Raw genomic sequence first — 26,727 nt, forward strand, 5'->3', positions numbered from 1 at the left:
TACAATAAATGATACAATGCATATTATATGACCTGATACTCAAAAGTTTTCCTGAGTAATTTGGGAATAAGTACTGTCACACGCTGCTGCCCGTCAATACCGAGGTCAGCCTCGTCAATGAAAAGAGGGATGACACAACAAAAACAATGGCGACCTGATAATGACGGAGCTGTATCTGAGTCAGATCATGAGGTTACTCCTGCTACTGAGAACCGTGGAAACCAGTACTATCTCTTCAAACCCTACCCCAAAAAAAAAAAATAAGGAAAATAAGACTTAAACAACATGATTTATTTTCAGTGGCAAATGCTCAATTACATTGCAAAATCTTAACGTCAACAAATCTGAACGTCCCATTCCTCGTCCAGGCTGAGCCCCAAGTTGTTAACTATAAGTTGACCTCGCACCCCGTCGTAGTGGAACTCCATGGAGACGCCTCTACTGCCCTCCGACGCGAAAACCCGCACCGCCGACGGCTCGTCCCGTAGCCCCAGAACCACCAGTGCGCTCACTGATTTGCCGCATTTGTACTTTCCCCCTCCGCCAGAGCTTTTGGGCAAAAGAATCGTAAAGCAGAGATGTTAGGAAGAAATGTCACCTTCCTGCGATTGGACGGACTCACCGGCACTGCAGACGTCCCTTTAGCATGCTAAAGGAGCGCAAGGAAAAGTCTTGCTTGTTGCAGTACGAGAAGCTGTGGCCGTCGTCTTCGTACACTTCACCTTTGGCGGAACCCTGCCAGGAAACGAGCAGTGGCACCACATTTAATGAGAACCTCCACACCAGAGAATTTCAATACAAGTTATTTCTGGACAAAAATCTTTAGGGCAGTGGAGCAGTCCCAGAAGCTACCACTAGAGACCGCTAATCGCCATTAGCACAGTCCAGTTTGTGCATGCGATTCCCCCTATCAAGCACCAGATTCCGAGCCCTCAGTCATACTTGTAGAGTACCTGTATTCCGCAGGAAATTTGTTTTTATCACATCTCTTTAATCACATTTTATAGCATCTCCTATTTGAGAATTTTTGTGGCATTAGCCATCGGTTGCAGAAAAGGAAATGGTAAGGTATCTGAGAAAAGAAGGATATTGATGACAATTGAAACAAATCAAGAAATAACGTAAAATCCCGAGCATGGTGTTTCTGTGACCAAGTTAAGGAGTACAATCGGTGAAGCAGTGGCGATTACAAAGCTGCGGAAGGATTTATTCAGTACTTTCCTGCAATAAATTCCAAAGCATGTTACATTCATATGATATATATATATATATATATATATATATATATATATATATATATATATATATATATATACAGTGAAGAAAATAAGTATTTGAACACCCTGCTATTTTGCTATTTCTCCGAACATAGAAATCATGCAGGGATTGCAGAAATTTGCATCGGAAGTGCATGTCCACTGTGAGAGAGATAAACTAAATAGAAAAATCCAGAAATTACAACGCATGATTTTTTAAAAAAATATTTGTGGTATACAGTTGCAAATAAGTATTTGAATACCTCTGTATCCTCTAGAATTCTGACCCTAAAAGACCATTAGCAGTCCACCTGCACTCCATATATCATCCTGTATCAGATGCACCTACTTGAGATTGTTAGCTGCATAAAGAGATCTGTCCACCCCATAAATAAATATATATATATATATATATATATATATATATATATATATATATATATAGATGGGCAGCACGGCGGCACAGTGGCTAGCGCATGTGCGGCACAGTTCATGTCATGGGAATCTCCTGCGTGGGTTCAAATCCAGCTCCAGACTTCCTGTGCGGAGTTTGTATGTTCTCCCCGTTTGCTTGCGTGTGTTTCCTCCGGGCACTCCGGTTTCCTCCCACATTCCAAAAACATGCATTTTAGGTGAATTGGGCGAGTGAGTTGTCTGTCCCTGTGTGCCCTGCGATTGGCTGGCAACCAGTTCAGGGTGTCCCCTGCCCACTGCCCGATGATTGCTGGGATGGGTTCCAGCACCCCCGCAACCCGACTGAAGATAAGTTGTGCAGCTAATGAGATGAGATGAGATGAGATATATATATATATATATATATATATATATATATATATATATATATATATATATATATATGTATATGGGGAAAAAACGCTCTTAGTCTTATTAGTTGTTGCTTTCACTGAAAAAAAGAGCATCCAGAATAAGTGGCATGCGACAGCTCTCTTTCATGACAATTGCCTTAAGCATTTTCGTAACATTTTGACAAATCTCATAAGATACGTTTTTTGTTGTTGTTTTTTTTTCTTCTAAAAGACCTGTCGAAAATTGCGGATCTAGCTAAAAAGGCAAAATAAAGTGATGAATGAAAACTGACACAGGTAACGTTTAGAGCAACTTTAGATCTAAGTGCACAGTTAGTGCTTAAGCGTCATTTTAAAAAACTCCCACAACCCCCTTCTACTACCTTACCTCTACACAATACTTTTACATTTGACCTTGCGATTCATCATTTAATTGTGTTAATATCATCTTATTTACCTCATTACTGTATGTGTTATGTTTAATTAATGTTTGAATGTCTTTTAGTGATCAGGAAGATGTGTTTTCTCGCGTTTTTCGGAGGTCGGGAACGGGCCAATTCATTTTTGATCATTTCATACCGGGGAAATTCACTCATTACACGGGCAATTCAAGCAACAAGTACACTCCTGGAACGATATAGGCTTATATGTCGAGGTACCACTTTATTTCACAAAAAAAAAAAAAACAGAAGGTTGAAGGCTGTAACACTAGATGCTATCCCTCTTACCTGAGCGTCCAGAGCGACCGTGATGCCAAGGGGAGTTCTATGAAGGTCAGCAGTGCAAGTCCCGACTGCTATGGCGCGGCACACCATCGTACCACCTCGCTGAAACACTGGAATCTTGGAGAAGGTGAGAAGAACATGAATCCTCATTAAACGCAGTTTGTAAAGTTTTGTATATGGCTGCAAGATTAACCAAAATCGAATCGATATTTGTCAGGACCAGAACAGGAGGAGGACCCAGATGCGTAAGGTTTTACACAAGCTTTATTTTACGGGAATGGGGCGTGAACACAAACGGCAGTGATTCGGCGATCGCTGGGCGGAAGAAGTAAGACAGAAGTCCGGCATGAAAAAAGAGAAAGCCAGATGCCGACGAGATCGATACCAGATACACGAGCAGATACCGGACGGACGGGGTCAATACCGGACAGGACGGGACAGACAGGATCGATACCAGATACTGGAGACTGGAGTCGGATATCAGACAGGACGAGACAGACTGGATCGATACCGGATACAGAAGACTGGAGTCAGATATCAGACAGGACGAGACAGACGGGATCGATACCGGATTCTGGAGACTGGGGCAAGACGTCGTAAAGAATAAGACAGGCCGAATCGATACTGGATACCGAAGACTGTAGCAAGATATCAAAAAGGACAAGACAGACGAATCGATACCAGACACTGGAGACTGGAGTCAGATATCAAACAGGACGAGATAGATGGGATGGATACCGGACAGTCATACGTCTTGCGGGTGCAGAGGTTCGTTGACGGACTGACAAGGGTTGAGTGAGAGCACTGAGCTTAAATAGAAGGGAAGCCAATCAGGCAACGGGTGGGGCCAACTGAAGGCAAAGGGCAACTGTGACAACATCACGATGTGACGGAGTGCAATAATGTAACTACAAAAACCACTGCTGTTTTTTTTAGGGATTCCCACTTCATTTGTTACTTGATTGTGTTTGGCCGACAAGAATTGTCACATTTCGTGGTTTCACAGCACCGGCCAATCAGAATCGGGTTTTTTAATGGCACTACCATTAAAGGAGAGGCAAAGTTTGCAAAACGTATGTCCACGAGTCATTCTTGCAGTGCTTGCACAAATGGCCACCAAACCTAATGCCACAGCACGTAGGTTTAATTTGAGGGAGCTTGAACACGCCCAAAAACGGGCTGGTTATGCCCATGGTTTCACCGCTTCCACATGTTGGTATACACTTTTTCCTTTATTTATTTTATCAGTTACTATTTATAATCAGTCTAGGGGGTCAACTTCAATGTGAGTATGTATGATAATCTATAACACGATTACTTTATAAATGAAGTAACTAGTAACGGTAACTAGTTCTTCTTCTAAGTAACATACCGAAAATGGTTTATAAATATCAAATACTAAAGCAAAAATAACGAACACATCACTAGCAGAGTTTTGCAGCCCTAAAAGGTTACAAGTGTTTTGAATAAACGTCCACAAGAGGACGCTAAAGACCCCATAACAGCCGGCTGCTGCTACTGTCTCGAGTGTACAGTACGTAGACCCGACAGATCAGGAACCAACATGAAGCAATAGCAAATATTATAGACATAAATTGTTAAAAAAAAGTGATAATCAAATAACTAAAATGTAACTTTATGCAGGTAAAAGTTGACATGAGAGTTGGATCATGCTTTGTAATAATAATCTGTGGTCTTTGCAGCCCTTTTGTGATAAAGGGAAATATACAGTACAAATACACATGATGAAACTTGACTTGGCAAAACGGACCTCTTCAACATAAGTGTGCATGTGTTCTGTGTAGGAATTATGCCATTTAGTAATCTTTTGAAGGCACAGCATGTAGGAATATGAATTTATAAATGCTACGCTTTTTTCAAATTGCAGTATGTTGTCAGTAATGAGATGAAATCGGCTGATTGTTTTTCTAGGTGGTAAATATTTTCTTAGTGGGTAAAGACCATCCGGGGGGTTAAGGGTCCATGTGAACCGTGAAAGTCATTTCACACCTAAGACAAAAAGGGAGGAAATCAAATAAATTAACATATTTACCCTCTCAATGTTCACTGGAATACTCATTGTCCCGCCTCCTTGGCGAACCTCCGCCGTTTTGATATCATACCAAAGCTAAAAGAATATAAAACAAAACTTTGACAGTTATGATCTCCTAAATAAATATTTACAGAGCCATATAAGTCTTGAAAAACACATTTATGTTTTATTTATGTATAATTATTTTAACGGTTAAGGTTTTAACAGCAACTGAATATAAAAAAAAAGATTAAAAAAAAAAAGAATACAAAAACAATTGAATGATCAACAACTACGAGTTGGTTCTCAAATATGTCATGCACCCATGTATTTGTTTCAAGAATACAAAACAAACTTCAACAGTTATGATCTGCTAAATAAATATTTACAGTGTCATATACGTCTTAAACAAAATACATTTTTAAAATTTGTTTATTATTGTTTTTATTCTTAACTTGGAAAGTTTTTACAGCAACTGCAGTTCAAAACCAATGAGTGAATGGCGATAAAAGATTATTTTTTTCCAGAGAATAAAAAAAAAATATTATCCCCCTTAGAATTCTCTTAAAAAAATTATGTTGGTACATAAAAGCAGCGAAACATTTATTGTTGACAAATTTAGAAAATTATTATGATTTAAATACATTTTTTTACAAACCATCGAGGGACAATTTAGATGATGAACCCACGAAAACGAAATTTGGAGTAAATAAGTGTTTTTCACATCGCTAATTGTGAGATACTATTTCCTTTTGGTAGATTTTGAAAGTGTTTTTTTTTAATCTAAAAATTGAATACCTTTTTTGAGGGACGATTCAGATAATGAACCAACACAAACAAATTTCAGCAATGTTTTTTTTCACATCACTAGCTAGTTCGAAGCAACGGTTTATTTTTCAGGAGAGAACAACGTCAATTCATTAGCTTGGCTTTCTAACTGTTATTGTGGGAATTCAAATCTACAAAAAGGGTTATAAAAAATTAAGGTTGTTTAAGGTACCTGTTGCTCTCCCGGAAACAGAACTTGAAGTTCCACAATGCCGGATTCAGTGACAGGACACACCATCAATGCGTCACCTGTATTTAGCATGAACATAAAAATGATTATTATACGTTTTTTGCTGAGCAAACGAACATACACAATGGAACATCACCGAGCATGTATTGGCGTTCCACGCCGAAGAGGCGCTGTTCCTGGGGAAACTCAATCCAAAGAGGCCTGAGCAGATTGGAGAGTATATTAGGGATTCCCCCAAAACCCAATGACACCCACAAATGATCAGAAAATTTGGGATTTGAGGTGGAACAACAGCTACTTGGGACTTACCTGAGCACCGGCAAGCCATCTGTGTGAGCACGGTAGAAGAGCGTGTAAAGGTATGGCAGTAAGCGATACCTGAGAAACCAAACACTCATTATTTAGATCTGTAGGATACTGATGGACCACGAAAGCTTCATGAAGCAACTTGAGGTATTACTTGATGTTTCTGTGTCTTACTATTGGTTTACAGACAAGTTGGCAATTTGAATCAAGAAAGAACCATCTCAAGGAGTAAAAACTATATTGCAAGCAGTGACGTGTGGTAAGGATTGTGTCTGGTGAGGCACAGTCAGAATTACAGATAAATTAACCTACATCTTATTTATCATTTGATTGGCAGAGCAAGAAAGCAAAATATAAACGTAGAAGAAAACGTTTGATTGTTCATCCATCCATTATTTGCACCGCTTATCCTCAGTAGGGTCGCGGTGGTGCTGGGGCAGATCCCAGCTATCCTCGGACAGGGACACCCTGAACTGGTTGTCAGCCAGTCGCAAGGCACACTCACTCGCTCATTCACACCTAGAGACAATTTGGACTGGCAAATTAACCTGACATGCAGGTTTTTCTCTGGAAGAAACCCACACAATTTCGGTGAGAACATACAAACTCTGCACAGGAAGGATAGCAGCTGGATTTGAACCCATAACCTTAGAACTGTGCAGCGAACGCGTTAACCACTCATCTGCTGTGTCAAGTTTTATTGCCTTGCTTTAATTTATAAATAGAGTGCTTTTAAATAAAAGCAATAGATAATTAATCTTTTATAAATAAAGGCCATGCAACAAGAAAATGTTATTAGATGAAGCAGCGTTACCAGTGGGGAGGAGGGCAGGGTGGGGCAATGCCCACCCACGGACACGCTCTGCCCACCCAAAGAAAAGTGGATGGAGAGTGACGGCAATCTAGGCACTGGATATGCTATGACATTCATACATAATTTTGTATGTCAAAGGACACTGTACGTCAGTGATTGCAAGTGCATCATGAAGCTTCACGAAGCTTCATTTTCTTTCCAGAATACTGCACCTCTCTTCAATGATACATCGTATGGCTTTGGTCACGTCCTCGTTAAACAGCCAAGGTTCCCGACGCGGGGTGCTCTTTGCCGAGTGACCTCGGAAGAACGGCTGCAGACAAGCTGCTTGGTACCAGCGAAGCAGCAACTCGGTACTCGGTTCTGGAATGAACCCGCCAACGTCGGCTGGAAACAAATCAAAAGTTAGTTCAGTTAGTTACATCAGGAGTGGGCAAACTTTGAGGACCACCTTGGTTTAATAACAGGGGGAAAAAATGTCTGATTGATGTATTTGATTTTTTGTATGTGCCGATAGAGAGTCGTAAATACGATACTTCGGCAATACATGAGGAGGAAAAGATAAAATGGGCTAATCCATTTTTTTTCTGTTTTCCTTTCGCCTATAAAAGTGGTGTTTCATTGTTTAATGGTTTATAAATGGATCATTCCATCCAACTGGTTGTAAAACACCCAAAATTCACAACTTAATATATGTATTTACAAATAAACACATTGAAATAAAATACTGATAGTAGCAAATTAATATCACACTTTTTAAGCTTGAAATTTGAAAAACGCAATGGGGCTACTTCAGGAGTGTGTTATTGCATGACATTTTGATAATTAAAACTGATTTAAGAAATAAAGTACAGAAGAACTGAGCCAGAGGTTTGAATGTTGGCCATGAGCAAAATGAAAAATTACGTTTTTTCGTTGGCACATATAGGGACACTGGATTACATCCATCCAGTAGTTTCACTGCTTATTCTCAGGGTCGCGGGGGTGCTGGAGCCCATCCCAGCTATCTTCGGGCAGTGCGCAGGGGACACCCTTAACTAGTTGCCACAAACAGAGGGCACACAGAGACAGACAACTCACTCGCACATTCCCACCTAGGGACAATTTACACTGGCCAATTAACCTAACATGCATTTGTTTGGGAATGTGGGAGGAAACCGGAGTGCTCGGAGGAAACCCACGCAGCCACGGGGAGAACAAGCAAACTCCACACGAGGAGGCTGAACTTGAACCCCGAACCTCTGCACCGTGGAGTTGCGGGCTGACCACCCAACCGCTGTGGCGCCCCCACCGGATTACAAAGACACAACAATACCAACACATTATTATTTAGTGGTTGTTTTTAAAATATATGTTAGCATTATATCTTTAATATTTTTTTGTTTAACAGGCCCGGTTAAAATGCCAAAATAAATAAACGAGTTAATTATTTTAAAGTCTTTTTCTGCTTTTCTTTGTTTTTTTTTCGATGGAAATGTGTACCTACTATTGGAAAGATTGCTGTTAGATTTCATACCTGTTAGAAACGAGCTAAAGCTTATTTAAACTTTTGTAAAGGAACCCATAAGTGATTTTGTTATAGTGTATTTTTGAATCCGGGTGAGTGTAATTGTTTGCCTTAAACAGTGAGTCCCTGACTTTTCTTTTAAGAAAAACAACATCTGGATGGCTTGTTTCCTCAAATGTTCTCTGATTGATAAACGCTAGTTTGCAAATACAGCTCTGGGAGTGGCGCTTAGTTTCGGCTACATCCAGTGGACACATTTATTAATGCAGGTTATTGTTTGATGTGGTTTATTTTAGTGCTTCTCTCAGCTTTGTCTCACGGTTCGCATTAAATCCATTAGAAGGCCTGATTCAGCCCGCGGGCCATAGTTTGCTGACTTATATTTTAACTCAGGATAAGTAATTTAAAAAAGCATATGTTGATGTCCTGGGCAGCACGGCGGCGCAGTGGTTAGCGCTTGTGCGGCACAGTTCATGTCATGGGAACCTCCTGCGTGGGTTCAAATCCAGCTCCAGACTTCCTGTGCGGAGTTTGTATGTTCTCCCCGTGCTTGCGTTGGTTTCTTCCGGGCACTCCGGTTTCCTCCCACATTCCAAAAACATACATTTCAGGTGAATTGGCCGGTCCAAATTGTCCCTAGGTGTGAATGAGCGAATGAGTTGTATGTCCCCGTGTGCTCTGCGATTGGCTGGCAACCAGTTCAGGGTGTCCCCTTCCCACTGCCCGGAGATGGCTGGGATGGGCTCCAGCCCCCCCGCGACCCTAATGAGGATAAGCGGTACGGCTAATGAGATGAGATGAGATGTGATAGGTTGATGTCCTGTGAGTCGCCTTACCACCACAAAACGAAATCCCCACTACGGACATGGACAAACACATAGGAATGCAGATCCTCAGGTAATCCCAAGTGGCCATGTTGTCACCAGTCCACACCGCTCCTGCATGACAAAAAGCAAACTCACCGTACAAAACCTTTGACTAGAATGCAAAGACTCATACCTAGCCGCTGGGATCCGGCAAAGAAGGCACGGGACAGAACAAAAGGTCTCTCATTGCCACCGGAGCGAGTCAGCAGGCCGTCCACTGCTGCCATTTGCTGGCAGAGACAAATAAGATTGCTTGGAACTGTGGATGTTATAGATTAAATACCGATATATACTGCATAATCACTTCAGTATGTATCGCACTTTGTAACAGTAGCACTAGAAAATGTGAGAGAGGTACTGTGAAAATGCTGGGACAAAATTAACCTAATACGTCTCAAAATTGAAAAATTCCCTTCTTCAATTTTTAGAATGAAAGGATTGTGCACTTTAAAGCGGAGAACGACAAATATCTTCACATTGAAAAAAAATAAAAAAAATAAATGACCAGCAAAACCCAAATCACCTTAGGTACAGTATATACTGACATATAAACCTACAATGCATATAAGAGGCCCCCAAAAACTAAAACATAGCCACATACTAAAATAAATACAAAACATAAATAAAACTCGTATTTATACAACTTTAATTTTTAAATAGAAAGTAAAGACTATCCATCCATCCATCCATTATCTGCACCGCTTATTCTCAGTAGGGTTGTGGGGGTGCTGGAGCCCATCTCAGCTATCTCCGGGCAGTGGGAAGGGGACACCCTGAACTGGTTGCTAGCCAGTCGCAGGGCACACAGAGACAGACAAGTCACTCGCTCATTCACACCCAGGGACAATTTGGACCAGCCTGGAGGAAACGCACGCAAGCACGGGGAGAACATGCAAACTCCACACAGGAGGTTCAATCTCATGACGTCAGAACTGTGCTGCACACGCGCTAACCACTCCGCCGCCGTGCTGCCCGAGTAAAGACTAATATACTCGTGAAAAGCCAAATATATAACACTTTTAAACAGATACAGTACCTTCCAGCAGTCCTTGGAGGGCACCCGTACACTATTTTTTCGTATTTTACAATCATTTCCTTCTTCGTCTCAATCGTGGTCATTTTTTTCCTCTTTTCCTTTTTACTGTGGTCGTTTTAAACACAATTGAGATGGTGTAGATTGACTAAACAGGACGATTGGGTTGGGAACTATCGTCATCTACTGTTAGGGAGTGTGATTGACCCTCTCTTATTCCTTATTAATTTGCCAAGGTAAATGCCTTACGACCTACTGAAACTGGGTCCGTGAGCCACTTCTGGGTCCGACACACTAGTTGAGAAACACTGATCTCGGCAACTAACATATTGCTTTTCATTACGTTTGTGACTCAAAGTAGTGTTTTTTTTTAACCTTTAATTCAAGGATAAAAGTATAAAATGACGATGATTAAAGTTATAGTATGCCCAGAGAAAAACTTTTTTAACAATGGGGTTCAATATTGCATGCTGAAGGAAAATCTTTCCAATCAGCGTCTTTTTTTTTGCTGATTATTTATCCATTATTCTGGAATGTACTTTGAGAAAACTTACTACATTACTTATGTAATATATAAAATATTTTTGGGAAATAAAATCATAATAATAATAACAAATAAAAATAAATGCTCATCTAAAATGTAATTATTTTCTATATATTTTATAAAATATGGAAAACAGTACTTCAATGAAAAATATCGTAAGTGAAGTATATTGATTGTATTATTTAATATCAGATAAAAACGTTACATGAATGTTTGAATCCGGGTGAGTGTAATTGTTTGCCTTAAACAGTGAGTCCCTGACTTTTCTTTTAAGAAAAACAACATCTGGATGGCTTGTTTCCTCAAATATTCTCTGATTTTTTATCTTTTCGGAAAAAAAAAAAACTTTTTTTAAAATAAAAATTCCCTTTTTATTTTTTTCTCATTTTTGTAATGGAAAAAAAACTTAAAAAATACTTAATATTATTACTATTATTTTCCCTTACTAATTCAGTAGGTCGAAGAAGGAAATAGTCAAGTCAAGTCATGTTTATTTGTAACGCCCTTAATCACAAAGTCTCAAAGGGCTGCACAGACCACAGATTATTGCAAACCACAGACTATTGTAACACCATCCCCTGATCTGAAACCTACATAAGGGCAAATACTGTTCTTTGATTTTGCATTGCGTCTTTAAGAAGGGGGACCGGAGAGTGTGTTCCAACTACAGGGGAATCACACTTCTCAGCCTCCCTGGTAAGGTCTATTCAGGGGTACTGGAGAGGAGGGTCCGCCAGGAAGTCGAATCTCGGATTCAGGAGGAACAGTGTGGTTTTCGTCCTGGCCGTGGAACACTGGACCAGCTCTATACACTCTTCAGGGTCTTTGAGGGTGCATGGGAGTTTGCCTGTCCGGTCTACATGTGTTTTGTGGACTTGGAGAAGGCATTCGACCGTGTTCCTTGGGAGGCCCTGTGGGGGGTGCTTCGGGAGTATGGGGTACCGCACAGTCTTATCCGGGCTGTGCGGTCCCTGTATGCCCGGTGCCAGAGTCTGGTCCGCATTGCCGGCACTAAGTCGGATTCGTTCCCGGTGAGGGTTGGGCTCCGCCAGGGCTGCCCTTTGTCACCGATTCTGTTCATAACTTTTATGGACAGAATTTCTAGGCGCAGCCTTGGCGGGGATGGAGTCCGGTTTGGGGGCCTCAGCATTGCGTCACTGCTTTTTGCAGATGACGTGGTGCTGTTGGCTTCCTCAGGCCGTGATCTTCAGCTCTCGCTGGAGCGATTCGCAGCCGAGTGTGAAGCGGCCGGGATGGGGATCAGCACCTCCAAGTCCGAGGCCATGGTTCTCAGTCGGAAAAGGGTGGTATGCTCCCTCCGGGTCGGGGAGGAGGTCTTGCCCCAAGTGGAGGAGTTCAAGTATCTTGGGGTCTTGTTCACGAGTGAGGGTAGGATGGAACGGGAGATCGACAGACGGGTCGGTGCAGCGTCTGCCGTCATTCGGACCCTGTACTGGTCCGTCGTGGTGAAGAGGGAGCTGAGCCGAAAGGCAAAGCTCTCGATCTACCGGTCGATTTTCGTTCCTACCCTCACCTATGGTTATGAACTTTGGGTCATGACCGAAAGAACTCGATCCCGGATACAAGTGGCTGAAATGAGTTTCCTCCGCAGGGTGGCTGGGTTCTCCCTTAGAGATAAGGTGAGAAGCTCAGTGATCCGGGAGGGACTCGGTGTAGAGCCACTGCTCCTCCGCGTTGAGAGGAGCCAGTTGAGGTGGCTCGGGCATCTAATAAGGATGCCTCCTGGACGCCTCCCTCGGGAGGTGTTCCGGGCATGTCCCACCGGCAAGAGGCCCCGGGGGCGGCCCAGGACACGTTGGAGAGACTATGTCTCTCGGCTGGCTTGGGAACGCCTCGGGGTCCCGTCGGATGAGCTGGAGGAGGTGGCTGGGGATAGGGACGTCTGGGCTTCCCTTTTAACGCTGCTGCCCCCGCGACCCGACCTCGGATAAGCGGAAGACAATGGATGGATGGATGGATGGATGGATGGATTTTGCATTGGTGCTACCTTTCAAGGTATTTTTTCAAATCTCAGTTATTGATGGACGAAAATGATAAACATGTCATAAAATACACTGAAAGTTCTGCCACTGCTCTAAACACTACAGAATGTTTACGATCTTGAAGATATGAGAGACATGCTAGCATAAAGAAAATAACAATTTTTAGGTCTGCAGGTTTTAGTGGAGCCAGGGGTTTTAATCATACATGGTAAAGCAGCATATCTTATGTTGCACACAAATGGAATACACTGTCTTACGTAAAGCATAGTGTATTACACTATGTAAATACCTTCCGTTGCTTTAATTATTGGCACTTGCAAACATGCATGCCTCAGTTAATAGTAACTGTCATAATAGCATGGTATTTACTTTCACTTTTTACCCTCTCACCTGGTAAAACCCATACAGATTGTGCAGGTCTCTGTGTTCCCAACCCCCGTAATGCAATGCGTCCTTGGGTAGCGTCAACTCAGGTCCGGTGAATACGGTGGGCTCGTTCAAGTCTGTCCACACATGCAGTACTGATGTCGAGCCCTGCGTCCAGAAGAAAACAAGTCAAAAGTTCTAACAGGTCTTTTTGAAATCTCAGAAACATCCTCATGCATGACATAATTTGGTTGGACTTTAGTATATGCACTAGAGGTAAGAATTTAAGCCCCAGCCCGGCCCGACATTCGGGTTTGGCCGGTCCTAAAATGTCATTATCTTTGAGTTTGGGCCGGGTTTCACTCTCGCTGACTTTTGTTTTAATTACCCACCCTTCATTCTTCTTTGTTTATTTTACTTTGTGGAGGATCGGTGCAATGGATTCTGTCCCACTCTCGCACAAGGCAGCCCGTGTTCAAGTGCTCAGAGGAGCACCCCTCCTCCTCCCAAGTCCTCACAAATAAAATATAAAAATTTGGGTTTGCTTCTAGCTTAGTTCATCAAATCAATTAATTTGCTGGGCTTGGGCTGGTTCGAGCTTTAATATACAAGGGCCGGGTCGGGCTGGATTTTCCATCTTCTTACTTACTTCTAAAGCATGTGGAAACTTGGTACTTGTACGTGACAGAAAAGTTGTTTGAAATACAAAGGAACATTCTTGCACAAACCTTGTATCGATCCAGGGCAAAGCACTTGGCGTACCAGGCTCGTGCATGGGGGCTGCTAAAGTCTGGGTAATGCGATTCACCTGGCCAGCAAATTGCCTTGTATACCTTTCCCTCTCTGTCCAAGACAAAATGCCCTCCATCCTTTCCTTCTTCATAGAGCGACCAACCATCATCAATCATGATAGGGGGGTCAATGATAACTACGATCTGAAAAAAAAAAAAAAACAGGCTGATTTTTTTAACACTTTAAAAAAGTAATTCGTTATTGTTACTTATTATTTCTTCCAAAAATAACTGAGTTAGTAACTGAAACATTCTATAGTAAAAGTAACTAGTTACCATGGAAAATAACTATTTACGTTACTTTAAAAAATGTATTTATGTCAAAAATGTAGTTTTCTGATCAGTTTTCGAGTCAGTTGAATAGAGAATAACAAACACCTTGTAATATTTATTGCACCTCACAAGCAACATATTTATCATACATTCGAAGTGCAACAAAAAATAAACAGTAAACAATGTGAAACAACATGCATCAGTAAACAATATAAATTGAGTTTAATAGATTAAATCTAATCCTTTTAGCCTGAGACAGCTGGTCAAGTAAACATAGCTTACTTTACTTCAAGTATTTTCTTCACAACAAATGTCAACTGTAGAGCAATATAAAGAGATTTCATTCTATAGAATAATTCACAATCTCTAGTAAGTCAATTGCTCAAGTAGTCGTATGCTACTGCACTTCAAGTATTTTCACACAATAAAAGTAAACAGTTCAACAAACTAGTGCGTTTAACACTGCAGTGTAGAATAAATTAATCAAACTCTACAACCTGAAGTCAACAGTAAAACATTATACAGTGACTATCCCTCTCTTTATGTGTTGTTAAGAGCTACATTCCCCACAATGTCGCAATGTGACTGAGCATGCATGGTGTGTCCTTCAATGTTCAAAGTTGTATGTTATGATTTACTTGTGAGTGACACACCCGTCCACGCCAACACTCCTTGTCTCGATTTATTCAAAGTAACGCACCGCTTTTGACCGTCATTAACAGTAACGGTGTTGTTATGGCGAAAAAAAAAATAATTAGTTCGACTGCGCCATTCCTGAAAAATAAAATGCCGTTATGTAACTGTAATATTTAATATCAGATAAATTATAACATTGTTATTCCCAACACTGGTAGAGACACAAGTATTATGAAGTATTTCTAATTAATTCATACTTGGAACCAACAAATCGGCCACAAAAAAGATCCATGATTAAATATTGGGAAATAGTTCTGAGGACATGACTGAGGCTGCAGGTTTAGATAGATAGATAGATAGATAGATACTTTATTCATCCCCGAAGGGAAATTCACTTAGCGCTTGAGTATATGATTGAGAACTAAAGGATAAATTAGGTACGGTCAATCTACATTCCTACCCTCACCTATGGTCATGAACTGTGGGTTATGACCGAAAAAACAAGTGGCTGAAATAAGTTTCCTCCGCAGGGTGTCTGGGTTCTCCCTTAGAGATAAGGTGAGAAGCTCAGTCATCCGGGAGGGACACTGTGTAGAGCCACTGCTCCTCCGCATTGAGAGTTGAGGTGGCCCGGGCATATGATGACTCCTGGACGCCTCCCTCGGGAGGTGTTCAGGGCATGTCCCACCGGCAGGAGGCCCCAAGGACGACCCAGGACACCCTGGAGACACTATGTCTCTACGCTGGCCTGGGAACGCCTCGGGATCCCGTCGGATGACCTGGAAGAAGTGGCTGGGGATAGGGAGTTCTGGGCTTCCTTGTTAAGGCTGCTGCCCCCGCGACCCGACCCCGGATAAGCGGAAGATAATGAATGGATGGATGGGATTTAATATTTAAGATTTAAGACTAAGTTAAGGCTAAATATTTGGATAACAGAGAACCTTGATTTAGGAGAAGAGACCAGCATTCACTCTAATGGATGAGGGAACTGGATGTCAGACATTGGTCGAACAACCAGACATGATTGAGAAAAAGTGAAAACTGAGGGGCATTACTCAGAACAAAGGTGACAACCTTTCTGTTTCTCTCCTTAAGGTGGTGCTGCAGTCCAACCGGATCGGGAAATGTCTCAGGGTCCCAGGTGAAGAAGCGCTTATCATCTGTGTGTTCGATGTCCAGCCACAGAACATCATATGGTATGTAGTGGCTGTCGAACCCAGCATCCACCCCCAGGACAACCTCTTGGGTGTCATTGTCCCAGCGGGAATGGTGATAGCCAAGGCTGAAAAGCGGAGGGAGTGCTTGGTACCCTGCAATGCCAAGTTAGACTATGTTCCATTATATTTCACTTCCAAGAGGGTAATGAATTATTTACAGTATTCTGGCCATAGTGGTAGCGTTATGCCCTTTACAATATGTATTGGCAGTTGCTTTAAGAGTGGATGCACACATACCAGTCAGCTCAGCGTACTGGCGATAGAGCTGCGCTGGATTCGGGCCCAGCAGAACCATGCAGTCCAACACTCCACTCTCAGATAGCCAGTGGACATCAGTGTAGGGCTCTGGCCCATTTTCTTCCTGAAGGGAGTCAGGAAAATGTGAGATTCATTAATTTGAGGAGGGACAAAAATTAAATTCAGCCTAACGGACAATGAGGTTTTTGGTTCAAATTGTGCTGTAACTTCTTTTCCACTGCTTCTTTGTACTGTTAGGGAAGTTATGTGGTTAGGTTTGATTAATTGAGATTTTAGGGTTTTCCCCTCTGTTAATCCAGGTTTTAGGATAGGTGTTCGCTCATATCCTTATAAGCCAAAGACCTTGGTTCTCAAACTTTCACAATATCATCTTGTAGACAATGTGTCAATAATGTGATAGTCTTTTCTCTTCAAAGCCTCTATAGTTACATGTTTTACCCTGGGCTGGAATATCTCGTTGCATACAATGTTTCCCAAGGTTGATGTCAATGACAGTTAAGACAATTTCAATTATAATTATTTCTAACACAAGATTTTGGGACTTTACGAGCTAGGACGGCTTTGGGCAGTTTTGGTCTAAGGAAGTTCTGCATTTTTTCTCCAGCACATGTGTTTTAGACAATTAGCATAATTAACAAACTTCTGCAAAATTTAACAATTTCTCGAGAACCGAATTTGATCTTTGGACTAAAACTGAGGATTGAATAATTACCTGGCTGTAGTTGATGTGCACAAATGTGTTTGAGGCATTGAGCCAGAAGACTCCCAGTGTACGATCCTGCTTGTGGCCTACCACAAATGGGACACTGCCATAAGTACCGAGGCGGCTGTGTATCTCATAGGCATACACGTCCAGGTTGAATAGTCGGTATGGTTCACTGTCTCTGATAAAACAACAGAGGAGAAACTTGTTTGATTGTTGTATCTTTACCATGCTACTACAACACTTTGTCACAAAATGGATAAGGTATTTAAAAAAAACAACTATTTTGCTAAAAAATGCACTGATCAAAATTAGAGAATACTTTGAGATGCCTCCCACTAAATGGTGCTAATCTAGCACATGGTGCTAATTTCCTTGATTAGTTGGGTTCATTGCTGAACATGGTAAGGATCTGTCTTGCCGTATGGTGTCTTGCGGTTTAAGAGCATTTGGACTGAAGTCCCACACCGCAGTGATTCAACTTCTTATTGGCAAAACAAATAATCAAAAAGCTAGATTGAGCTTTGCTAAGGAGAAGGCTGTGTGGACAGAGTTAACTTCAGTGATGTAAGCAAAGTTAATTAATTTGGATCTGATGGGAAGCATCATGTTCGGCGACACATTGGAGAAAGACTAAACCTAAAGTGTGGCAAAAAAGTCAGTGAAAGGTGGAGGAGTGTGTGTGTGGCTAGGGGCATTATTTCTGCAGCAAGAGTTAGGCGTCTTGTACAGCTACATGGCCGAGTGAATGGAAATGTGAATCGAAACCTTCTTCAACAGCACATGGTTCCTTTTTGTGTTCATTGCCCAATCACCCTGCAGTCTTGATGCAGGACACAACCCCATGTGACAGAGCAAAATGGGTAAAGAATTTTCTTTAAGTTGAAATAATAATTAATCGCAACAGCCTGTCGAGAGTCCTGATTTCAACTTTGTCACAAAATCCTTGGTGACAAAGTTATGGTCAAGATACCCACTTCAATCACTGAAGTTTGGAGGAGGCTGGAAGAACGGGCCAAAATCATACCAGAACAGTGTGACAGACCAGTGCTATCCGGTGGCCGCAGATGTGCTGGAGTAATCTACAGCAGAGGCCTGTACAGTTCTTAGTATTTGCAGACTGATGTAATGAGTATTCCTTTATGATGTACTAATATATCAATATGTACTATCCATATGAATGACTGAAGATTTAGATTATTGGTCTGAAAAAAAATTGGAAAAAAAAAAGTTTATTCTTTCGTTTGACCGTTACACTCTTTTGATATTGCTCCTAGACAATTTTAACTTATTTGACAACAGCTCACTTAGAAACTCAAATGCAGTTCTTCAAAACCAGATTTCCTACAGTATTAACATAGTAATTTGGGGTAGGGAATATAATTATGCCGTCAATGACATCCAACATACTTCAAATGCCGACACCAATCATTGTGAGGATTAAATTATGTAAGGTGAATACTAGGGTGAAGCTTATTTTCAAAGTAGCAAAAAGTCACTGTCTTACCCCCTAATTGTGTTCTGTTACACAAAAGAACAATCGCTGTGCAGTTTGCTCTAAATAAAATACATTTTAGATGTAGCTCAATTGCTGAGAAGTTTGGCTTTTCTATCAGTTTTCTGAAATGGGAGTTATAGATATGCTGGGATAAGCCACATATGTGTTAGTTTATATCTCAAACAATAATTAGCCACAAGACATTGCTCAGCAAGATCAGTCTAATTCAACTAGTATAATTTCCCTTGACCTACTTTTGAAGACAAGGCCAGCAGACCTTTTTTGTCCTCCAAGAAGTGATTGACATTCAACGATCAGCATCAGGTAAATATTCAGTACATTCAAACATTTCTCACTTATATATTCTTCCTGATCACAGCTTGCACAAAACACATTTGTCACACCATTATACAGTTTAATATTATATCTGCATTGATAGTCAAGGAACATAATTGAGAGACTTTCTAAGCAATGTTCATCCATATTGCAAGCCGCCTTCCCATGAACAACATGGTTTCAACTAGATCAAAGAAAGAAGTGTATTTTCTTGGTACTTATGTTTCTGAACTAACTGGAAGCAAGCTACCATCAGTTCACATGGCTCTTGGTTTCTTTTTTTTTATCAACACTTGGAATTGCACAAGCCCATCAGACTGTCTTCCGCAGTGTCAGTGAAAGAGATATCATCATTTTGGAATAAAGCAGGAATTCCAATTCGAGATCCACAAAATTGTCTGACGAAACTTGAAAAACATTTTCAAGCATGGCGCTTGCTAAAAAACAAAACAAAGGACGACAAACAGCAACACAAAAAGCCAAGGAAAGTGAGTTTAAAGAAGAACTTGATGACTGTTTTGACATTGCTAATGCTCTCAACATAATGACAATTCCAGAAGACAAAGTTTTTGTTGGCTCAAGGAGCAAAGGGAAGAAAGGGGTCAATGACAGGTGTTGACAAAAAAATAGCAGAGAAAGAAAAAAAGACTTGAAGAAAAACAAGGAAAGACCTTGAAACGACGCCTAGAATCTGAAGCTGAGCAAAGAATTGCGAATGAGTAAGTTCAATTATCATATAGCAGTAGTAGTTCGGAAGAGGATAAACCAGGAACAAGTCATGACATATCAGGTGTTGGTATCTCAAATGGAATTAGTAATGATTTGTCTGGGTGCCGTACCTGCTAGGTGTGTACGATTTATGGCACCAGGAGCCATGCACCATGCCAGATGGATGTCAAAAGTGATTTATTCTTTAAAAACATGGATGTTTTGATCCCAGTTCCGTTAGACTAGAAGGGAAGAACAAGCACTCCTTGATGTGTGTGTCTTCACAGTAAGGATCAACGTGAAGGCCTGGATCATGGCACCTCTTTCTCTTTAGATTTATACACTGTTAAATGTCTAGAAGACTTTGTGTCATCTAAATCTAGCACTTTCTTCAAATTCATGGACCTTCCTGTTGGCTATCTTGATGTTGAAACACAGGAATGGGAATCACGAGACGACTTAAAAAAAGCTTTGGAAACTGTTCAGGCAATACGTGTGGTCAATGATCTTGCAGAACGAGGAATACTGTGGTCATATCACAAAAGATGAAACTTATCTGCAGCATCTGCTGTAAATAGTTGAAAAACACCGCAAAACTTTTCCTGACAGCCATAATGAGACTTTAATAATGGACTGAGTTTTTCGTATCGTTTGTATTATGTACCTAAGCCATCATTATTTTGTGTGTGCAAACGGCTTAGTGGGCGCTAATCCAAATTTATACAGTGATTGAGCTACCTGTAAATATCAATTTACATGACTGAAACCTCTGCTGTGTAGTTTTTGGTGGAAGTGGAACATTTTTGTGGGGTAAGAAAAAATAATACACGAAAAAAAATATATATATTGGTCCTTTAAGCTCCACCCTAATTAATACATTTCTCACCGACACTTACCTGGTGTCTACTAAACGGAGACTATCGGCGTGTTCTGGCACCCCGAAGACATCCCGGAATCCTTGTAGACGCAAGTCAACACCAATACTGCTGGGTCCTAGTGGAAACACACATGGTTTACCTTAGATTTGCCAATCCAAGAAACTTGTTCATGATTGATTACTGCATGCATTCTGAGGTATATTTAAAATGATATAAAGAACCCAACCATTCAATTTGATGTCAACAAAGTCACTGAAGGTTTCCCGCCAAAGGTTATCCTCATTCATCTGATAATAATAAAACATGACATAAAGACTCCCGTAGCCTCAAACCAGTTTTCACATTTGGAAGAATGCAATGTTTTACTAAAACCTTGTATCCTTCGGCTTTGATCCTAAAAAAAAAAGAAAATAAATACCAAAACAAAATTAAGCATGTCCAAGGTTAGGTAACTATTGTGGAACTCACTCATCGGGGCATTCCTGCATAGCTTCGAACCACAGTTTGCTTTGTGAGTTGAATGTCAACACTACTTGGTCATTGCACAGGAGCTCCACGTGGAAAGGTGACCGCCACAAACGGCACCTGTAAAGCTCTGAATCCCAGGAAAGCATCATGGAATCAGCTTGCTCATCTTCCAGCCACACCCTGTCAGCGAATGGCGACAAAGATAAAGGTAGGTATGTAGGTATGTACTGTAGGTATGTAGGTAAGTAGGTAGGTAGGTACGTTGGTAGGTAGGTATTTATGTAGATGGGTTGGTCAGTTTTTTGGTAGGTTGGTAGTTTTTTTTTTGGTAAGTAGGTAGGGAAGTAGATAGGTAGGTAGGTAGGTAGGTAGGTAGGTAGGTAGGTAGGTAGGTAGGTAGGTAGGAAGAGCCCTGAATCCAAGGAAAGTGACACAAAGTCAGCCTGCTGATCCGCCAGACACACCCTGTCCATGGGATGGGATAAAGATATTGGTAGGTAGGGATGAGGTAGGTAGGTGGGTAGATAAATACGGTAGGTAGGGAGTTAGGTAGGTACGTAGCTACGTACCATGGCAGGTAGGTAAGTAAGTACATACATAGGTAGGTAGGTAGGGTAGGTAGATAGGTAGCTAGATAGGTAGGTAGGTAGGTAGAACCCTGATTCTCAGGTAGGTAAATAGAGCCCTGAATCCCAGGGGGGTTAGTAGAACCCAAAATCCCAGTTATGCGTCAGAGTACCCCTGTGATCTTCCAGCCACATGATGTCAATGGGATGGGAACAAATAGATAGGTAGCTAGCTAGGTAGGAAGTTAGGTAGGTAGGTTTGTTAATTATGTTTGTAGGTAGTTAGTTAAATGAGTGGTTTTGTTGATCAAAAGACGGACGGATGGACGGACGAACTGACTGACTGTGAGATAGATAGATAAATAGATAGATAGATAGATAGATAGATAGATAGATAGATAGATAGATAGATAGATAGACAGATAGACAGATAGATAGATAGATATCCTGATAGAGATGCGCTAATTGAGATGTAGCAATTGAGGGTTTTATAACCAAGTAATTACAGTCACAAACTTGCCAGCACATACCTGACATCAAACCCTTAAACAGTTCTTGTTGATAAACAGGAATTTGTGAGATTCTTAGACTAGTTTCTGGTTAAAGTAAGCTATTTTTAGCTTGAAGGTCAAAGCAACTGCTCTGTAATTTTTTTACACATTTATTTTACCTTTGGCTCTGCGGCTCTTGGGTCAGAACATCCTGCACCCTGTAACGAGGTTTGATGGGCTTCAGTTCGTCAATCACAATCCTGACTGTGTGGTTTTTGCAAGGTGAAATGCATACGATCAGCTTACTCTGTGAACAAATACATACATTTGAGGGTAAATACTTTCAAATGTTATCCTTTAAAATCATTTTGAATTCTTTCTTTTCCTGTGATGGTGGACATACTCCATGCCCCCATACCTGTATATTTGGTTCTAGTAACTCAAAACGAGCTCCCTTTTCGGTGAGGACGAGGGTATCTAAAAGGGCTTGGTACTGCAACTTTGGACTCTGAGTCTGCCGCCTTGGAGGAATAAATTCATTGTGTTTCACAAAAATGACACATATGTACAGTATGTTACCATTCAGAATTTTGGGGTTGCTTGGACATGTCTATTCTTCAAGGTTTAGAGGATACATTTTTTTTCAAAAAAGGGTGACTTTTCATGGAAAACACAATATTGTCTGGTTGACCCCAAACCCCTTATAACAGTTATATATTTGTGGGGGTAATATAAAACAAACAACATTAAAATGTTGCAATGCAAATATAAAATGCAGTTAGTTTGTATCAATATTGCCTTTGGTTCAGCAAAAACATACATTTGTTCTAACTGTTTTCTCTATTCATCGTTTCAAAACATTGTGAATCATATAAAAATGATTTAATACTTAATAACACCTGTAAAAGGCAACTTCATGGCTTTTCATGAACTTGTATTTTCCAGGAGGCACCAAACTGTAAAAGCATCGGAGACAAAATCACACATTTTACATGATCACGGTTAAAGGTATCATAATTGCATCTGTAACAAAAAAATATATAAACAATACCTGACAAATGACTTTTTTTTGTCCCCCATGTTGGTGGTAAAAAAAAGGAATGTCACGCTGACGGACGAGCACCTTCTAAGAAGAAGCTGCAAGCTCGCACTTGTGACGTTTCACAATACAATAAGAGTATTCCAAACTAACATGACTAGTCTTGCAAGAAGTGCTACAGGGATTTATTTTTCAAAGTAAAAGAAAGACAAAAAGGCAAGCTCCCACTTTCTATTGGCTTTAGGGATTATTTAAGTGATTCATCCAAGTAATCAACTAAAGCTGATTTTTTTTTCTTGTTTGATAAGCAATTGAAGAACCATGCCAACCAGGCTGACATGTTAAAGAAACGAATTCATCAGCTTGGGGTGACTCATCAAACATTCAAATGCTGTGGCAGATTGGGTGTTGTGCAAAAAGTAGACAATCGGTGGAGTAAGGAGTAAAGGACTGAGAAATGAGCGGCGAAAACAGTGAAGAATTAGATAAGCGATGGAAGTGGGGTTGATAAATTGAATAATGAGTAGATACTAGAGTGGGAGGTGAAGTTAGGAGTCAAGAACTGAGTAAAGAGAAGCAAAAAGAAGTGAGTCAATAAATGAGTAATGAGTGGAGCAAACAGACAACGATCAAGTAAAAAGTCAAAAATATATTTAAGAATAGAAACGTATTGGAATTGAAAACTTAGCCAAGAATTCTGTGAGGAATGGAGTAAGGCAGAGATTGGTAACCTATGGCCTAAGTTGCTTTTTTCATGAGCACATCTGGCTCAGAGATCAAATAAAAACTGCATAATTACTAACTGTATTATTTTAAGCAAAGCGTTTCAAAGCAGGTCCAAAGCTGAGACAACACCTAATTTATGTTGGGTTCGGTCCAGTATATATGGGGCACAGTTGTAACTACAGTGTCACACCAACAGATCAAGTTTGGTGGTCCACCGCTCAATAATCCTTAATACGGAAGCTCATTAAACAATGAATGTTCACTCTTGAGACACGTTATGATGAAAATCCTCAGAACAAACTGTAAACACCCCAAAACACCGGACAAGCACCCTGAGCAATTTGATTGTGACCTGTAGGAATGGGCATAGCTATACAGCGCCAACACGCCTTCCCCCCCTTGCCCAGGGCCATCTGCACCAAAGGTAAATACAGACATAAAAGCTATTGTCATAAATCGTGTTTTTTTGCTTATGCATGCTCATTTGATTCTAGCTGACGAGAAAGTAGGTTAACAAAATAAAGGCTATGCGTGATGACCAGAAATTTCAATGGTCTTATTTACAGAACATTTTGGGCATTTCGCTCTGCTTCCTTCTCTCTCTTTCTTGCCCTGTCTTTCTCCCTCTTACTCTCTCTTTTAATCTCTGTAATGCTGCCCCCCCCCCCCCCCCCCTTTCCACTCTCTTCCTCCTTCCTGGTCGCTTTCTTTCTCCCTCTCTCTAATTCTGGCTCCGGCCCTCTCTTTCTCTCTCTTTCCTGTCCTTTTTCTATCTCTCACTCTTTAGTTTCTTTCCCTTCCTCTTTCATGACTGGTCGATATGAGTAGCGTCATCTCTATGTTGGTTGGTTCTTATAAATGATTTAAAATATTAAATTCGGGAAATTTATTTTGCCCTTCTCTTTTTCTTCTCCTGGACTCAATTGCCTATCACACATTTTTTAAGTCCCTTAAAGGTACAGCATTTAAAAAAAAACATTCATAGTGTCACGGTTGCCCATGGCGCCCAATTTGCTACGCCTGTTTGGCGCCAGCTGCGGCTCGTTGACTGATTGGCTTCCCTCCTATTTAAGCTCAGTGCTCCTTTGTCAGTCCATCAACGAACCTCTGCACCCGTAAAACGTGTTTTGACTCTGTCCGGTTTCCTGCTTGTGTTTCCTGTCCAATATCGTTCCTCTCTGTTTCGCTCGTATCTACTCGTGTAAGTGGTATCAATCTCGTTGACCTCTGGCGTTCCACGACAGACTGCTGCCTTACGTCTTCCGCCCAGTGATCACCGAATCACTGGCATGACTGCCCCATTGCTCGTAAAATAAAGCTTGTGTAAGAAACGTTACGCACCTGGGTCCTCCTCCTGTTCTGGTTCTGAAACCACTAATTTTAATGAATACATTTCAATTACTTTTGTCGTTATTGTTAATCTATTTCTAAATAGATAAAACTGATACAAGGTAGAGCACTGTATATTGAAACAATAACATCCAAACTAATGAAATAGTATAATACATTTTTAGAATTAATTAATATAGTGCATAGTTTTTTTGCAAACATATCGGGCAGCACGGCAGCGCAGTGGTTAACGTGTGTGCGGCACAGTTCTGAGGTCATGGAATCAAACCCAGCTACCCGACTTCCTGTGTAGAGTTTGCATGTTCTACCCATGCATGTGTGGGTTTCCTCCGGACACTCCGGTTTCCTCCCACACTCAAGAAACATGCATGTTAGGTTAATTGGCCAGTTCAAATTATCCCTGGTGAATGGTTGTCTGTCTCTGTGTGTCCTGCGACTGGCTGGCATCCAATTGAGGGTGTCTCCTGCCCACTGCTCGAAGATAGCTGGGACCCTACTGAGGATAAGCGGTGCAGATGATGGATGGATAAAAAAAATAAATATATATCTGAAGAACCATTCTGTAGCCAAAGAGACTTTATAAAGAGACGAATATCCTATCACTAGTGTGAGTATATTTTAAAACACCTAATTGGGTTGTAATAATAGCAATTATACTACTACTACTAAAATAATGATAATAGAAATATAATAATTATAATAAAAATAATCAAAATACTTTATAAAAGCAACCGGAAGTTACCTGGCTTAGCTTGGGTAAATGCGGGAGTGGAGCGGAAGTTCATAGAGTCCATTACCTGCAGTTCATTGTCTCCTCATATTTTTTTCTTTAATTCCATAACACATTCTACGATATGTTTCTGAAATAAAATAACCAATATAATAGTACTATAATACTCGTTTATGCTGCTCAGCTCTAATTTACCTTAACTCACCCACAGACGAGTCATACTCTTTCTTCACCACAAGAGAGAGCCACAGTAAAGGTGTCTTTTTCCCTTTCTGGACGGAATGACAAATTAGGGGTCATCAATTTAACATTTTAACTTGGATGAGTTACTTAACCTTCGTTATAAATGTATCAAAAACATATTCACTCGGTCAATTTCACTTGGAGGGTTGTATGACGTAGAAATCAACTTTATACAACCAGCTAATTTCCGAATATTGGCGCCACAATAATATTGCAGTTCGTGGGTGGCACAAACAAAAGATCCCGCAGTAAACATATAATGTTCTATAAGCGCGCACAAGAGTTCCGCAGTCTACCGTCCATTTCTCAGTGCCAGACAAAAGCATCCTAAGAAGGTTCGCTACAGGTGTCACTTGTCATTCTGCAACTGCATCTCTGCGGGAGATGCGTGGAAACAGAAGGCGGAGGTGCGTGGATCTCTAACGGGAGATGAATGGAGCTGCAGGATCTTCGGAACCGAACTGGGCTCGCTGTCTCACTCAGTATGGTGCAACAATGAAGTCTGATCCACTCCCAGATATCCACGCTGAATCGCCGTGT

The 26,727-nt window shown here is 41.0% G+C and overlaps 1 protein-coding gene across 13 annotated transcripts; it reads right to left on the reverse strand.

The window, feature by feature from the left end:
* Nucleotides 1–270: 270 nt before the first annotated feature.
* Nucleotides 271–26,660, reverse strand: LOC148352633 (neutral alpha-glucosidase C-like). Of its 13 annotated transcripts, none has more exons than XM_088353021.1 (25): nt 26,312–26,660; nt 26,140–26,216; nt 25,957–26,074; nt 22,999–23,055; nt 22,518–22,620; nt 22,279–22,406; nt 21,043–21,222; nt 20,947–20,968; nt 20,801–20,861; nt 20,593–20,689; nt 17,164–17,335; nt 16,431–16,554; nt 16,051–16,286; nt 14,005–14,211; nt 13,301–13,444; nt 9,464–9,560; nt 9,301–9,402; nt 7,170–7,344; nt 6,147–6,215; nt 5,974–6,038; nt 5,820–5,896; nt 4,841–4,915; nt 2,791–2,904; nt 623–735; nt 271–549 (listed from the first exon to the last, which is right to left on the reverse strand). In XM_088353021.1, exons 4-25 carry the CDS (start codon nt 23,025–23,027, stop codon nt 336–338), a joined length of 2,604 nt encoding a protein of 867 aa, XP_088209147.1. In that variant the 5' UTR covers nt 23,028–23,055; nt 25,957–26,074; nt 26,140–26,216; nt 26,312–26,660; the 3' UTR covers nt 271–335. The 13 variants fall into 13 exon arrangements, with proteins under 13 accessions (XP_088209147.1, XP_088209149.1, XP_088209148.1 ...); XM_088353023.1 differs by having other exon boundaries at nt 26,280–26,660; XM_088353022.1 differs by having other exon boundaries at nt 25,957–26,011; nt 26,140–26,660.
* Nucleotides 26,661–26,727: the final 67 nt, after the last annotated feature.

Source organism: Urocampus carinirostris, chromosome 14 (assembly GCF_059441175.1).
Source record: "Urocampus carinirostris isolate Australia breed hairy pipefish chromosome 14, RoL_Ucar_1.0, whole genome shotgun sequence".
In the NCBI taxonomy this organism is placed as follows: Eukaryota; Metazoa; Chordata; class Actinopteri; order Syngnathiformes; family Syngnathidae; genus Urocampus; species Urocampus carinirostris.

Coding starts and splice junctions, on each gene's coding strand:
- LOC148352633 (XM_088353021.1), bottom strand. CDS start 23,027: ATGAAAAGCCATGAAGTTGCCTTTTACAG. Junction 14,212..16,050: donor TTAAGGAGAGAAACAGAAAG/GTTGTCACCTTT, acceptor TTTTTTTTTCAG/ATCGTAGTTATCATTGACCC. Junction 13,445..14,004: donor TTGCCCTGGATCGATACAAG/GTTTGTGCAAGA, acceptor TTCTGGACGCAG/GGCTCGACATCAGTACTGCA.